The sequence below is a fragment of the Phyllopteryx taeniolatus genome, chromosome 14 (genome assembly GCF_024500385.1).
Source record: "Phyllopteryx taeniolatus isolate TA_2022b chromosome 14, UOR_Ptae_1.2, whole genome shotgun sequence".
NCBI classification, from domain to species: Eukaryota; Metazoa; Chordata; class Actinopteri; order Syngnathiformes; family Syngnathidae; genus Phyllopteryx; species Phyllopteryx taeniolatus.
In genome coordinates this window covers 11064193-11078474 of record NC_084515.1, presented here as the reverse complement: position 1 = coordinate 11078474, position 14282 = coordinate 11064193, and the positions used below count along the sequence as shown (strand labels likewise).

Genomic DNA, 14282 nt, shown 5'->3' with positions numbered 1-14282 from the left:
ATCCAAATTACACTATTTAAAAATATATAACCATATTTAGTGCTGTATTAAATTTTGTGAATTATTATTTTTTTTACTATTATTTAGAACAAAATATTTTTATTTGTTTTTTGGATGAAAATGTTTTCAAATACTTGAATTTATTAGTGGGGATGCCTTTCGTTATAAAATGGATTTTTATAAGAAAAAATACTTTTTAAAATATATATATATATTTCACAATAAATTATGATAATTACAAAATCTATAAACTATATAATCATATATCATTGCTATATTTTTTGTTAATACATTTTTTGGTTTGTGTTTCTGCCCAAAAAAATAGGCATCATTTTTATTATTATTATTATTTTTGTTGCTATTGCTTTGATGATTTCAATGCAATTCTGTCAGTGACTTGAAGAATTTGACGATTATTTTGTAAGGTTATTGAGGAAAATAATAACAGGGTTCTAATTGTCCACACAGTCCCACAGGTAGAAGGGAGGGATAGAGGAAGTAGAGGGGGGCCGGTAGGGTGTGGGCGTCACTGACCTCTCCTCTTAAAACCAGGGGTCTGTGGTACCTAGCGAGTCCTGCGGCACATCCCCTGCTCTGGTTGTGGGGCTCCACGCATCGCTCCTGTCCTACTCGCCACTCCAGCTCATCCCTCTGACCGGACTGTGAGTGAGGAAGGGTGGGTGGGGGTCCGGGAAGTGGACGGGTGGGGGGTGCGGAGGGTGGTAGTGGAGGAGATTGTGGTGATGTGGCAGGAGGACAAAAAGACAAGAGGACAACAAAGCGGGTGAGGAAGAAAGAACGCGAGCGGGAAATAAAGAAAAAACAATGAATGGCTGATGAATATAAGCAAAAACGAGGGGATTTCGGTGGGGGCTAAAAAGACAACAACAGACTAGAGTAGAAAAAAGAGCGCAAAGAGGAAGACCAACTTAAAGATGATGGCATATGACAGAGATGAGAAGAGGACGAGAATGAGGATGAACAAAATGGCGGGTTGGAACATCTGAAGGGGGAAGGGGGGGATTCAAGGAGGTTTGGGGGGGTGGAAAGAATGCAAAAGACTCGTTATGAAGCGCATGCAATGACGGACACGTGAGTCCAAACCAAAGCAGCTGGCTTGAGAGGTAATCATGGCAAAAAAAGGTGCAGTGCGACAAGCGAGCGCCAAAAGAGGTGGTCAGGAGCAACAAAATGGCCGCTCAACATGCTCGCGTCTTGTCCAAAGCAGGAAGAAAATTAGCGTGAAAGTCGTTGTTTTTTGTAGGCTTCAAATTAAAGTGCCAGGATGGTGCATTCATCACCCTAAATGACATAAAACATCTTAGAACTACCAACTTAGATGTACAGTAAACCTCCCGCCTAGCCGCCATTCACCGTTTGCGAACTCGCCTCAGATTTTTTTTCTGTGGAACCTAACTAGCAACTATTCGTAGAACGTTTCACCTATTCACGCCTATCAGCGTATTTTTGTGCTCTTTCTGTCACGTCCAAGCTCCTTAGTAGCTAGCGTCGGGCGCCTAGCTTGACGGCGAACAGTAGCGTGATGGAAGATTCCAGTGGAGGTCAAGTGACAGGCAGGCCCTTAAGGCTCTTTGAAGCGTTGACGCCAGAAAAAGCAGGGTGGTAAACTTCTTAACATAATACAGAGAAAGGTTCGGATCGCAGCTCGCAGTGGTAAAAGTTAACGGCTAGCTACTCAACAAAACATGAAGCGTAATTTGCGATATACATTTAGAAAAGCACTGAATTTTTCAATGTGGATGAGATTTAAATGATCAAAAATATATAATTTTTCTTTCAAAAATAAGGGCGTTTCTAAGCCAAGCCCAAACTTTTGAACGGTCATGTGTGAATTTACAAAATGGGCATAACGTTGCATTACTGAGTCAAAAACAGAATTAAATGGCAAATAAGAAAGTAATAATTGGTATTTTTACAGGTTCCAAAGTTCCGGTGCATTTTTTTACTTATCCAAGCAATTGATTTTTATGGGTAATGTTGTGAGATGATTTTGAAATTATATTAAATAAAGTGTTTTGGAATCATAGTTTATAGTATATTTATGGTTTAAACTAATAGAAATATTTTAGGAGGTTCATTGTACCTTCAGTGGATGTGCCAAAAATGGTTCGGTCCTGTTGAACCAGGAGGCCTGCTAGCCGACAAACGAATTTTCTCTATTTGACGTTTGAGTCACGATGTCGTATTATCCCCCCCCCCCCCCCCCCGAATTAAAAACAGTACAGTTCCATCATATTATGTCATCCTCGGATGGCAACCCTAACCCAACCAATCAGGAAGTAGCCTGCGAGCTAACATAAGGATGGAGGATCAAAAGAGTTTCACTTTAGAGGACTTTTGTCTGTTTTACGTTAGAGTCATGACAGAATCGTCCCCTCCTACAACAGGAGACAAATGGTATAGTCGCACGTCCTTACATCATTCTCCATGAACCAGGAAGTAGCCTGCAGGCTAACAAATGAATGGACATAAGACATAAAAAAGTCACTCCACAATGTAAATAATTTTCCGTTTTTGTGTCATGATTTAACCGTCCCCTAAGCTCGCCCCCCCCCCCCCCCCCGAACACCAGAACACAAATGGTAGAGTTATACGTCCCTACGTCATTTGCCATGAACCAGGAAGTAGCCCGCAAGCTAACAAACAGACAGACAAGAAATGGCAGAAACGACACTCTGCGATATTTTCATTTTTGTCATTTCAGTCACATTGTGACCATCCCCACCCCCATCCCAGAAGACAAATGGTGGGGTCCGATGTCCTTACGTCATTCTCTAGGAACCAGAAAGTAGCCTGCTAGCAAACAAATGAAATTACTCCACAATTACGTCACTATTGTTTGAGGATTTTTTGTCGTTTGATTTATAATGGAATTGTTCCCCTTGGCCAAGAAAAAAATGGCACGGTCCTGCAGTCTTACGTCCTTTTTTTAACCAGGAGTGCCCTGCTGAGATATGAATTAAAAAAAAAACAAGCAAATATGCTGATTACCCATCCCAGTTTTGTTCAACCCTGGTGGAGATCAGGCCGACTAAAGGCCCGATTGCTTTAAACTTGTGAGAGCTGCGAGTGCAGAATCCACCCAGCTCCATCGGGACTCAGCCAGTGAGCTCTGCAGGAAGAGGAGGACGAGGAGTGGGAGGGGATGAAGGCAGCTTCCCTTCTCAGCCTGCATGGGCGGTTGGAGAACATTCCCGAAAGCCGGCAAGCTCCCTCCATCATGCAACCCTGCTTTAGAGCCTTTTTGTTTGCCGACACACAACGTGATGTTTGTCTCCTTGGTGACAACGTACAACACAAAACAGTGACGCCCATTAAGAGCCACAGAGATAAGAGGCAGGCCTGTTCAGAAGCCATCCACCATGCAGTCAAGTCAAAAGACGCTCGGATTGCGGCCAAGTGGGCGGGCAATACGTGCGGGCGGCAAGCGAGGCGGCGCTCTATGGGGAGCATGTGCATGGAGATGTAGATGGCAATGTGGCGGCGGCAGGAAGTGATGGCGGCGGGGTAGGGGTGGGCGACGGTGCCAGTGTGGTAGAGCTGGGTGGCTCCCGACAGGCGTCTAAACATTATTCTTCTCAAGACTTCGAAGCTAACTGAACGGGACCTTGTACCCACTTTTCCATGGTGAATCCTCAAAATGATCCAATTTTTGTACCATGCTCCACCCACATTTGATGGCGTAGGCAAAAAAAAAAAAAAAAAGCTTTGCAATTTAGTGTTGTCCATCCGTAAAGGATACCTACTTCCAGTTAGGACTCATTTGGGCCAATTCCTTCGCAGGAATTGGTCAATGTACCAGCCATGGAATTTGCCCAAAATTGCACAATATAATCATTACTCTATAATCATAATCATGAATAAATTATGGCTTCAATATTTGTTATTTTAATGTACAGCATTTATTATATCGACGCAGTTTCATCCTGAATCATAGTAGGCCTGTCGGAGATTTTAACGGGCCATCGTCAGAAATATCTGTCAGTGGATTAATTAGCCTTTCCCGATGTTCTTCTTGTACAAATGTACATTTTTGTATTTCCTGTATGCGCTATTGCCACTGAAATGACGCAAATTTGCCCATTGTGGGACTCATAAAGATTATCTTATATGATCAATATTTTTTATATTAATATACTTTTGACCTCATAGGCCGCTATTCTCAGGTCACGTGTGCGGTGGTGTACATTTATTTACATTTATTTCCGCTTTCAGAGGCATCCTGTGTCGTTGTGTATTATTTTGTCTCCAGACAGACATTAATTTTATTGCTATTTTGCTGTTCCAAGTTTGTTACTCTCTACTATAACTACGTGACAAGTGTACTGCATCACCCAATCACTTCTTCTGATGTTTTGAGACTACGCCTAGCTTAGCAATTAGCATTGCTTCTCCGTCTTTCTCCTGTTAATTACTCCTCGTCCTCCCGACGTGATGACGATACTTTTCAGTAGTCTAGCTTTTTCGCTGCCACAGAAGTGATGATTAAGTGACTTATGCGGCGCACTTTCACCTCCACGGCTCCGTGTTTAGCCGCTAACCAGTGGTAGCTCGTAGGTAGCTGGGGCAGCACAGTGGAAATCAGAGAGCCTGCGCGACTGTTCAATGAGGACATTTCTTTTTTGTTTTGTTTTAAATATAATTTAGTGTTTGCTTCATTGAATCCATTCATGAAATTCACACTCGCCAGTGTCTGAAGCGTCTTGGTGGCCCGACACCCCGCTGTACTGGCCCCGGGACACCGGTAATGTGGAACGCTGGATTTTTTTTCAGATATCCGGAACAATCAGCGTTATGGGCATAACGAGTTAGCCTCCGGTGATTTCCGTAATGAAACAAACAAAATAAAAAAATAAAACGATCCCTACCGTTTGACAGCTCTGCAAACCACATTGTCCAATTTCCTGTTCAATTACATGTCACGGGTTCTTGAGACTTCCGTATGTGTTCCGTTATGATAGACATGTCTACCCAATTTCACGCCAGTCGGTGAAACTGGGGTCAGGGGCTATTTTTTTTCAAACTTTCCAGGTCACTATATGAGTGAGTTTTGCAGGATTGTGTTTGGGACTCCTAAAATAATTGTATTTTTACCAGGTGCTGGCAAAAATGGATTAGTTTTCATGCATGCTGAGGGCCCCAAAAAGCTGAATAATTCGTCAGAAGATAAATCATAACATGATCCAAAAAGGGCCTTTTCATCAACTGGCTAAGAGCCCTCTTTCCACCAAGTAATGCAGTTCAGTTAGGAATTGTCTGCAATTTTTTGTGGTTGTCATTGTGAAGGGTCCCAAAATATTTGACCCGTATCATCCCACTTCTCCACACACTCTTGCTGGCTTACCAGACGAACAGGAGACAGGAAGTTACGAGTTTGCATCAACTGCTTACAGGTAAAGTTGACATAGCGCACCACAATGCACCTCTGTTGCGCTATGGTGTCATGCTATTTACAAAGTTCCGCAAATGCAACCCTGGTAAGGATTACAGATCCAAATAACCCTGCAGCCAACCAAAGTGAACTTTACAGCTTGGTGGAAACTATAGTTACTGTGATAGTTTGGGATACTCTCATCCTTCTGTCAACAATATTCCAGTTTTTATCAAAATGGATTTGTTCATTTATTTTGATGTAGGACTTCCTATTTACAGTTGCAGTAGTCTCATCACTCGGCATTATTTGCATATCTGTTGTCGACTAATACTCGCCACTCTCGGGCTTGAGAACCCTCTGCAGCCTTGGCACAATTGGAACTGTACCAGATTATCCCACTATTTGTCACATCAAACTGCTCTAAATTGCTTGAGAACTGCATCATTTGTCATTGTATCATTAGTACCACTTTTCTGGTAACCTTTCATTGCTTAATGACTCTCTGTAGTGTTTTTGTATGTCCAAAAATTAGATTTGTTCACACTTGCTGTCTGTTGTCGTACTTGAGCGGATTCAACTACCAGAGACAAATTCCTTGTATATTTTTGACATACTTGGCAGATAAAGATGATTCTGAAACAGTATCCCTCCCTCTTAGCTGACCCGCAATTTAACGAGGAATACTGGTGGCCTGAGCACAGAAAAACATTTAACATAGATCTCACCAGACAGTCGCAGGGCTAGGTCGAAGCCGACATTTAGAGATAGAGTATTAGAACATTATATGTAAGGTGGCATATGTTGCATCTTGCCTGGCAAAGAACGCCCAACTGAAATTACCTGGAAGTCCGTCATCAGGTCTCTCCCGAAGGTGCCAATGGGAGAATCCCGCGACATTGAGGTGACCGTAGACAGGAAACTGCTGGACTCCGTGAGGTTTGGCATTGGGGACAGGTCATCCGTCCTGTCCCTTAGTCCATCACCAACATGTTCCAGCTTCTCCACGAAGATGTGCAGCTCGGTGCGGAAAGCTTTCATGCAGGTATTGATAGTGTCCAGGACTTGGGGATCGCCTCCTCCCTGCAGACCCTCTGCCGTAGTTACCAGAAGTTTGCCCTCGAGGATCAGACTGTCCGTATCAGTGATAAGACGGTCCACAGACTTCCCAAGTCTATCTGCCTCTCTTTTCAAATTGGCAAAGGATTCCCGTTCCTCCCTGCGGCGGTTGGCGTGCTCTGCAGCGCTAAGCTCGATGCCATCCGAGGGCCGGATGCTTCCGAACCCCGAGGTGGTGGTTTTCTCAAACAGGTCTTCAGAGTCGCTTTCTCCGCCAATAGGGCCCTCCCTCTTGGGTTGGAGGAGAAGTAGTCGCCCTGCCTCCTCATCTTCAGTCGCTTCCCGCCGGCCGCCCTCACTGTCGGCGTCGCTGTCTCGCGGGCTGCCGGTTCTCAGGCCCAAGTGTGCCGCCAGGTCGCAACGCTGGACGTTGGATAGGAGAACCCGGTTCTCGTACTGAAGCTTCATCACTTTTCCGCTTAGCTCGTTGATCTGCATCCTGGCAGATTTCAGTTCCTCCATCACCATCATCCCGCCGTTGGAGCCATTAGTGGGTTTAAATAATCCTCCTTCACCGCTGTCCTCGCCTGCCGGGTCAGAACTGAATTTGAAGCGATTGAGCTCCGAGGTAAGCTGCCTGTTGTGGTCCTCAATCTCCGTGATGGAGCGACGGAGCAGCTCCGCTTCCTCTTCCACAAACTGAAGGTGACGACGGAGCTCGCCAGCCGACTCAAGTACGTCGCCACCGTAGGGTGACGAGGGCATGCTGGAGAAGGGCTCCCGGCCGAAGCAGTCTCGCTCGTACTGGCAGCGGATGTCGTCGTTTTCGGCCCGCAGGCTGCGATTCTCCACCTCCAACTCCACGATCTTCCTCCCCAGGATGTTGGCTTCCTCCTCCACCAGCTTGAGACGCAGTCGCAGCTCCGCTTCCCGAGTGGAATGGGGGCCGCCGCCTGAGCACTCAGCCAGGGGAAGAGGACAGTCCACATCCCCGTAGACCGACTTGTACTTCTGCAGCTCCTGCTCCAGTTCGTCCTTCTCCCGGCCCAGCTTGGCCATTTTTTTACGCATCAGGCCCGACTCCTCCTTGGCGAACTGGAGCTGGCACCTGAGGTCAGCACTGTCCTCCTAGTGGCGAGACATTTTCATTAGTCTCATATAGACATTTTGTTAAATGAATGCCTCTTACACACAGAGATCCGAAAAATAAATGAATCAGAGCCGTAACAAAAGATCTGGAATTTATTTATCTTTCGCACAGAACCTGGCAAAAAAAAACTATTTTGCCATGACTATGTGCACATCCACACAGCGGCAAGGCATCCCACCGTCTGATTATTGGATATCGTTAGCGCTGCTTTCAACACAATAGGATTGGAGAAGTGAGTGTCAAGCATTGAAATTCATACGCCTGTCCCAGCTCTCTACTATTTTTGTCTAGTCCCATGTCTTTTATGGCTCTGAAACGAGCTCAGAAACCTGGAAAATTGTCAGGTCGTCCTCCTCAGGTGAATAAGTTCAATTCAAATCTAAAAATAATAATATAGATACAATTGAGAAAACAAATCAAATCAAATATGAATATGTTAAAATAGTTTAGCCTTTACCTGGCTGGTGGATTTCTTGTCCTTAAATGAGCTCCCCCGTCGCCTCAGTGCAGTCTGTAAAACAAAAAACAACAACAACAACAACAGAGAATTAGGACGTATTTTATCTTATTCCGGTATTGACTCCAGAAGAGACACATAATGAGAGCCAAAGATGATGTTGAGATTTTATCGATAATAATCCCGTAAAAAATGGAGGCAGCAGAACATTAATCCTCATCAGAGAGCGTTACACATTTCCATCGTCAGGTCAACGTCTCATGACGGATGGAAGCCTTTCAAGTGTTTAACGCAGACTGGAGATAAGATTGCGGCCATGTTCTGAGCTTGCATTAGCGTCTTAGATTCGTCTTTCAGGCCCAGTGAGGAACATCCGGATGGGTATTGGGGAGATTACTCTCTTATTACTATTATATTCAGTTCCTCTGGGAGTCTAGATTCTAAATCTGACACCAAAAATGTCCTGAATATGCCTGTGATAAGTGTGAATGACAATAAAGTTGATTCTTCTTCTTCTTCAGTCATGTCTTGGAATTGTTGAAAGGCGTTGAAAGGAGGGTTTGGTCCCAGTGAGTCATCCAAGAGAAGTCCAAAAGAAGACCTTGACTCAGTCGCTGGCTCAGAGACAGGAAGAAAAACGCCCACTTAGCAACACCACCAAAACATTAACGTAAACTGGGTGGGGGCTGGGGCTTTATTTTCCCATGATCCTTCAATTTTAATTTTACCGAGCTCAAAAAGACTGCTACTCCCTCTAGTTGAATGTCCATCATATACTGTATATTTATCCATCCATCATCCTTTTATCCATCTCACATGAATCTATCATCCCTCCACCATCGACCCTTCCATCCATTCATCCATCTACATCATTCATCTACCATCCATCAGCCACCCATCCATCTAGTAATCTATCATCCAAATATCTATCACTCATCCATCCATCCATCCATTAATCTATGAGCCATAATGCATTTATCATCATCCATCTATGACTGATCCATTCATTCATCCATCCTTCCATCTGTCATCATCATCCATTCATTTATTCATCAACCAACCATTCATCTTCAGAATCCCCTACCCCTTCTCTCCATCCATCATTCTATCATCTATTCATTCACCTATGAAACCAACATTCTGGTAAAGACAGCGTGGGTCACACGACCAAGCCGGCTCGCGTCCGCTCACTTTGGCGCCCCGCTGAGCGCCTCCAACACAACTGCTGTTCTAATCCCTCGCCATGGTGACACAGCTAATCTGTCTGTCTGGGGAGACACCGGATTAGACGAAGCTTCACGAGACCCCTGACCGCCGTCGATAACGAAATCATCGTTTGTTGTAATATACTACAAAAGTCTCAAATCAATAGTGTTCTTGCTCTGAACGTGCCATAACCCTGAAGGTTGACGACAATGGTCTGAAACTTGTGACTTGCAGAACTCTGACAAGGGACATCCACCAATTTGACCCTTGACATTAGCTACAGCTGCCATATTGTGACAGAAGTCATTAAAATGAATAGTGTTCTCCGCGCTGAAAGTTCAATAGCCTCCTCAAAGATAGGCTGAGATGCATGACTCCAAGAAAGGTCAGAAGGTACGTGAACTACAACTTTCCTATAGAGACAGGTGCATCCATCCATCCATCCATCCATTTTCTACGGCGCTTTCCCTCCAAGCTACCACTGTACCTACAAAATAGTAAGGTTCCTTTAAAAAGGCTGAAAGTTTGACGACAGGTTGGGAAGTGGCAAGGAACGGGCGCTACTTCTGACAACAACTAACTTACTTACTTACGAAGAACCTTCAAAGAGCACGTAGCATACAAGCCAACAAGTAGCATGGTTAGCATCACCCATGGCTAGCTTGTCAGGTGTTGCCTCCAAATGCGGGTGGAAGACGACGGAGAAGGAGGACACTGCGGCGGCAGGAGTGTTGTCGTCGCGCTCCACTAATAGGATTTAACGGGGGGAGGGGGACGGGGAGCACTCCCCGAAAAAGGGGGAGCGGAGGCATAGAAGGAGCTTTTGAGGGCAGCTGGATTCAGATAAAGCTCATCTCTAAGACTCACACTCAACTGCGGAATAAATGTCGATATAAATTGTTGCCAGGCCGATTAGAAGTGTCAGATGCAGATGCTAATCCATTTCAGTAGATTCATTAATGCACCCCAGTGAATGTAAACACCACGCAGATAATAAGGGTCCAAGCATGCGGTGGGGATTTTACATCTTTATTATCCATGGCTAAATAAATTGCCACGATATAAAAGGAAAATGAACGCTAATAGCAATGTCTATCATAAGTAGAATCACAAAAAAGTCTTAAAACGCTGTGACCAAAAAGACACAGGAGGTAGGCCGATGTCATTTTGGGCACATTTCGTCCATTTCCAGGAGTCCGTGTTGTAGAGATTTTGCTCGATTGCTACCAAATGACCAGTGACCTGAACTGCGAGGGAGTGCTTTGTCCTGTTTTGCGGAATGCGGAAGTTGATTATAACCCCTATAAAGACAAATTGTAGGTTTGGTCGTGTGGGCGGACATGGCAGCCTTTCCACAATGCAGCAAGACGACAATGTGAAGCCCCTGCATATTTCACACAGATCACACTGATCTATTTTCAGCTTGCAGCACTTGCAGTAAAAGACTGCAGTACACACACGCGCACACACACACACGCACACGCACACGCACGGCATCAGAAGAGAGAACATTTGTCAGCGAGACAGGCGGGATGCGGCATTCCCCGAGGTCACGTCAAGGTCAGATTCCCCCTTCGCCCTCCCCAGAGGAGGAGGGGAGTGCCTCGTAAACAACACACGTCGTGTCGCAGATAACGCATAGATGTGAAAATGATTGGACGTGATATCAGACAAAGAAAAATTATGCAAGAGGTCCTTTTTTCCCGACAGTACGCTTGGAAGAGGCCACTTGTGACTGAAGTCATTACAGATGCTAAACGTCCACCTGCCAGTCTAGCCATAAAACTGTGAGAACACACGCTGTTAGTGTGATGAATAAGTGAGTTGTTGTGTGTGTGTGTGTGTGTGTGTGTGTGTGTGTGTGTGCGCCGCTGAGGGTACACTCGCACGCCGCCGCCTCTCCTAGCTAAGCCGCCGCTGACCCCAGCCAGGGAGCCGACACGCAACAGAGACTGGCACAATGGCGCTTCAATGGGACGTGTCAGTGGATGTGTATAGACACACACACACACGCACACATAAACACACACACTGATGAAGACCCCCCACACGCAACAAGGTGGCAAGCTGTGCACGGAAAACACAACCACCACCACCAAGGCGCCAGAACGTTCGGCCGGCTCGGCAGAACTCACGACGGTGAAGCTTTCCATCACGTCTCACGTATCATTAAGTCAATAAAGTACTTTTCTGAGGCTCAGTCAAGTTCGAATCTTCAAAGTTTGGAAATGATAAGTGTCTTAAAAGTTGAGAGGCAAATGGAGGATTAAAATAAAGTTAAGTAGCAGACTAAGTTTATCAGGATAAGAGCACACCAGAGAGACAAATGAGTCCTCTTATTTAATAATGTCAATGTCTGAATGATGCATATCCTTTCCATATACTGGCAATTACATTCCTCCATTCAGAAGCAGTGGAGTTCAAGCTTGATATGAAAGTTTGTCGAAGATTCTTCGAGAAGTGGGACTGCTCAAGCTAAAAGAAAACCCAATCGGACAACTGCCATCATGTTTATTTTGTGACAGGATGAAAACGTAATCATAATAATCCTAAAAAGGGGAGGACAGAAGCTAGTCTAAGTACCATGAAGGAACCAGAACCAGAGCCGTGACCTGTGGAACTGTGTCACGGGTTATCACGTCTCAAACGCGACTCTGGGCCCTCGTCGTGACCAGTCATCAAATGGCGGGCGGCCTTCGCTGATATTTGACCTTGCGGCTACAAAATCCTTTCTTTAAAACGTCCAGTGACATTGCATCATTGTGATCTACTATCTACTATTATCTAGTAGGGGTTGAACGAGTTAAGATTTTTTTGTAGTCGACTATAATGTGATGAAAGTTGATTTGAAGTTTGGAGTTTTTTTCAGCCCATAGACTTGCTACGGTTCTCATTTTTAGTCAAATCTTTCCACGGGCTTGGAGCATCTGTACGGCCGCATACACTGACGTTAGTGTCGTAAAGCGACATACAAGTGTTGCTTTCGGTGTCGTAAAGTTGGTGTGTGTTGTATTACACGCATTCTATGATCAATAAAGTTGTCATGAACACACAGTTGTTGTCTGTGCGCTATTACACAACATTTGGCCGACAAAGATGGAGTTCCACTTCGCGCCGCTGCCCTCGTTCCTCGCCGCCAGTCACGAGGTAGCGTATCTTTCAAAACTAGAGGCAATTGGAATAGCCGAGGCTAGCGAGGCTAACCGCTATGCTCTTATTTGTCGCCTTGTTGGCCGGACATTTTTCTGCTCTACGTAGCGTCGTCGTCCGACGACAGCAGCAGCTGGGCGACTCGAAAGCCCTTTTTGTGAATTGGCTGACTGGAACATGAGATGCCAAAAACATGTGATTAACGATTAGTCGATTTCAAACATTTAACGTCGATGCGGACTAGTAAAGTTGACTCATTGATTAATCCTTAACCCCAACACACGTTGGCATTCGTTCCAACGCAAAACAAGGAGTGAAAGATCGGTTTTAGCCAAACGGAAAGCAGAAAAAGTCACCTTCGGAAAAAAATAGCATAACAACAAGGGCAAACGGAGCATTAAATTAAGCTCCACCCCCGCAAAAGTCTGTTTTCAGTGTTTGCATGTGTCCAAAATGTCCAAACAAAAAGAATAGGAATGAACACCAGACAACAGAGGGTTACTTGTGCAGGGCGCTTGAATTTGAAAGGGGGGGGTGCATCCAGCTGGCTGATAATGAGACCGCCCTCGCGCAACCTCCGCACGCCTCTCATGCGTGTCCCACGGCTCGCAATTAGTCGCTAACGAGGGGGGAGGGGCCGTGGGGCCGGAGAGCGTTGACTGCGTGCTGTTATCGCCACCCGACAGACGCCACGGGGGGGGGCGGAGATTAGCGATACGAAAAACGGGGGAGAGTGGATTCTGTGGGGAAAGCGCATTGAACGCATCAGTCAGAGCCATACGAGTTCAATTCCCTGCAAAAGTGAAAATGTCCTCGAAATTGGACGAATTTGGTTGTTAACAACCCTGCACAAATGTTTTTGCAACTTTGTAAGGTGTGACGAGTCACTTGAGCCGGAGTACCCGGAGAAAAGCGGGTCCTCGGAACTGTCAGGCAGATGTGCTAACCAGTCGTCCACCGTGCCGCCTAGATGATAATCAATAAATGTGAATATTTTCCCAAATGTAGTTGTAAATATGTGGCCAAAAAATGGTTAAAAAGAAAAAAAAGAAAAGTCGCAGATTTACTGTTCCGGCCAACTTAAGACCAAATTGGGGTGAATGTGGCCCGCGAACTAAGATGAGTTTGACACCCCTGCTTTACAGGGACTTTAAGAGGTGCTAATATTAGCATGCATTGCTAACTTGATTTATCTCACTAAATACTAAGAATGCACATGTGATGAAATTTTGATCAATGACGGTGCAATTTGTCATTTTTAACGGCTATTTTGTGTCTCTGACTGTTGTGAACTCCCGTTTCCATGCTTGTTTAGCGTTGAGCAGAATGTGAGTTTTGTAAACTGAGCGTAGCCGGAAAACCGAGCGCCACAGCAAAGTGGAGACTGTGGAGCATCGCAGTGCACCGTCTAGCGCTGACGTTAGCGTGTAGCAAGTATCTCCTGTGCCTGCCAAAAACTGTGCTTCAAAAATGTCCTTCCATTTCAGAACCCCACCCATTTTTCCGCCACACCAATCAGATTGCTTTGATTTCATCGCTACTGTTCTCAGCCACTCGGAGACATATTTCCATTGTATCTAGCGTTTGCTATAACATGTTGTGATGTATAAACAAGCCTTCAAGTCACAGGATGTCATCGCCCAGCGTTATTTTACGAGACAAAACATGACATCGTCAAGCCGAATTGTAGATCTCGACATTTAAAGCGAGGAGACAGTTTCATGCCGTCCCGCGTGTCTTCGCGTCAACAGACCTCTGCGTCAGCCGGCGGGACGAAAACATAACTCCCAGACGTTAATCCCAATTTATGTCTACCTATGTCTGGCCTACAATATTATTTAACATAAACCAGCTGTCGCCAGTTCAAA

At 45.2% G+C, this 14282-nt stretch overlaps 1 protein-coding gene across 7 annotated transcripts in view; it reads right to left on the bottom strand.

Moving 5' to 3' along the window:
• The window catches only part of LOC133489333 (microtubule cross-linking factor 1), a 40828-nt gene that overhangs the window by 18643 nt on the left and 7903 nt on the right, over positions 1-14282 (bottom strand). For 6 of the 7 annotated variants that reach the window (XM_061798326.1, XM_061798327.1, XM_061798329.1 and 3 more), the window contains exons 5-7: positions 8059-8112; positions 6236-7579; positions 535-660 (exon numbers count right to left, since the gene is read on the bottom strand). In XM_061798326.1, the coding sequence (XP_061654310.1) occupies positions 535-660; positions 6236-7579; positions 8059-8112 (1524 nt within the window). The remainder of the gene's footprint in view (positions 1-534; positions 661-6235; positions 7580-8058; positions 8113-14282) is intronic. The other variant, XM_061798328.1, reaches the window with a different exon arrangement.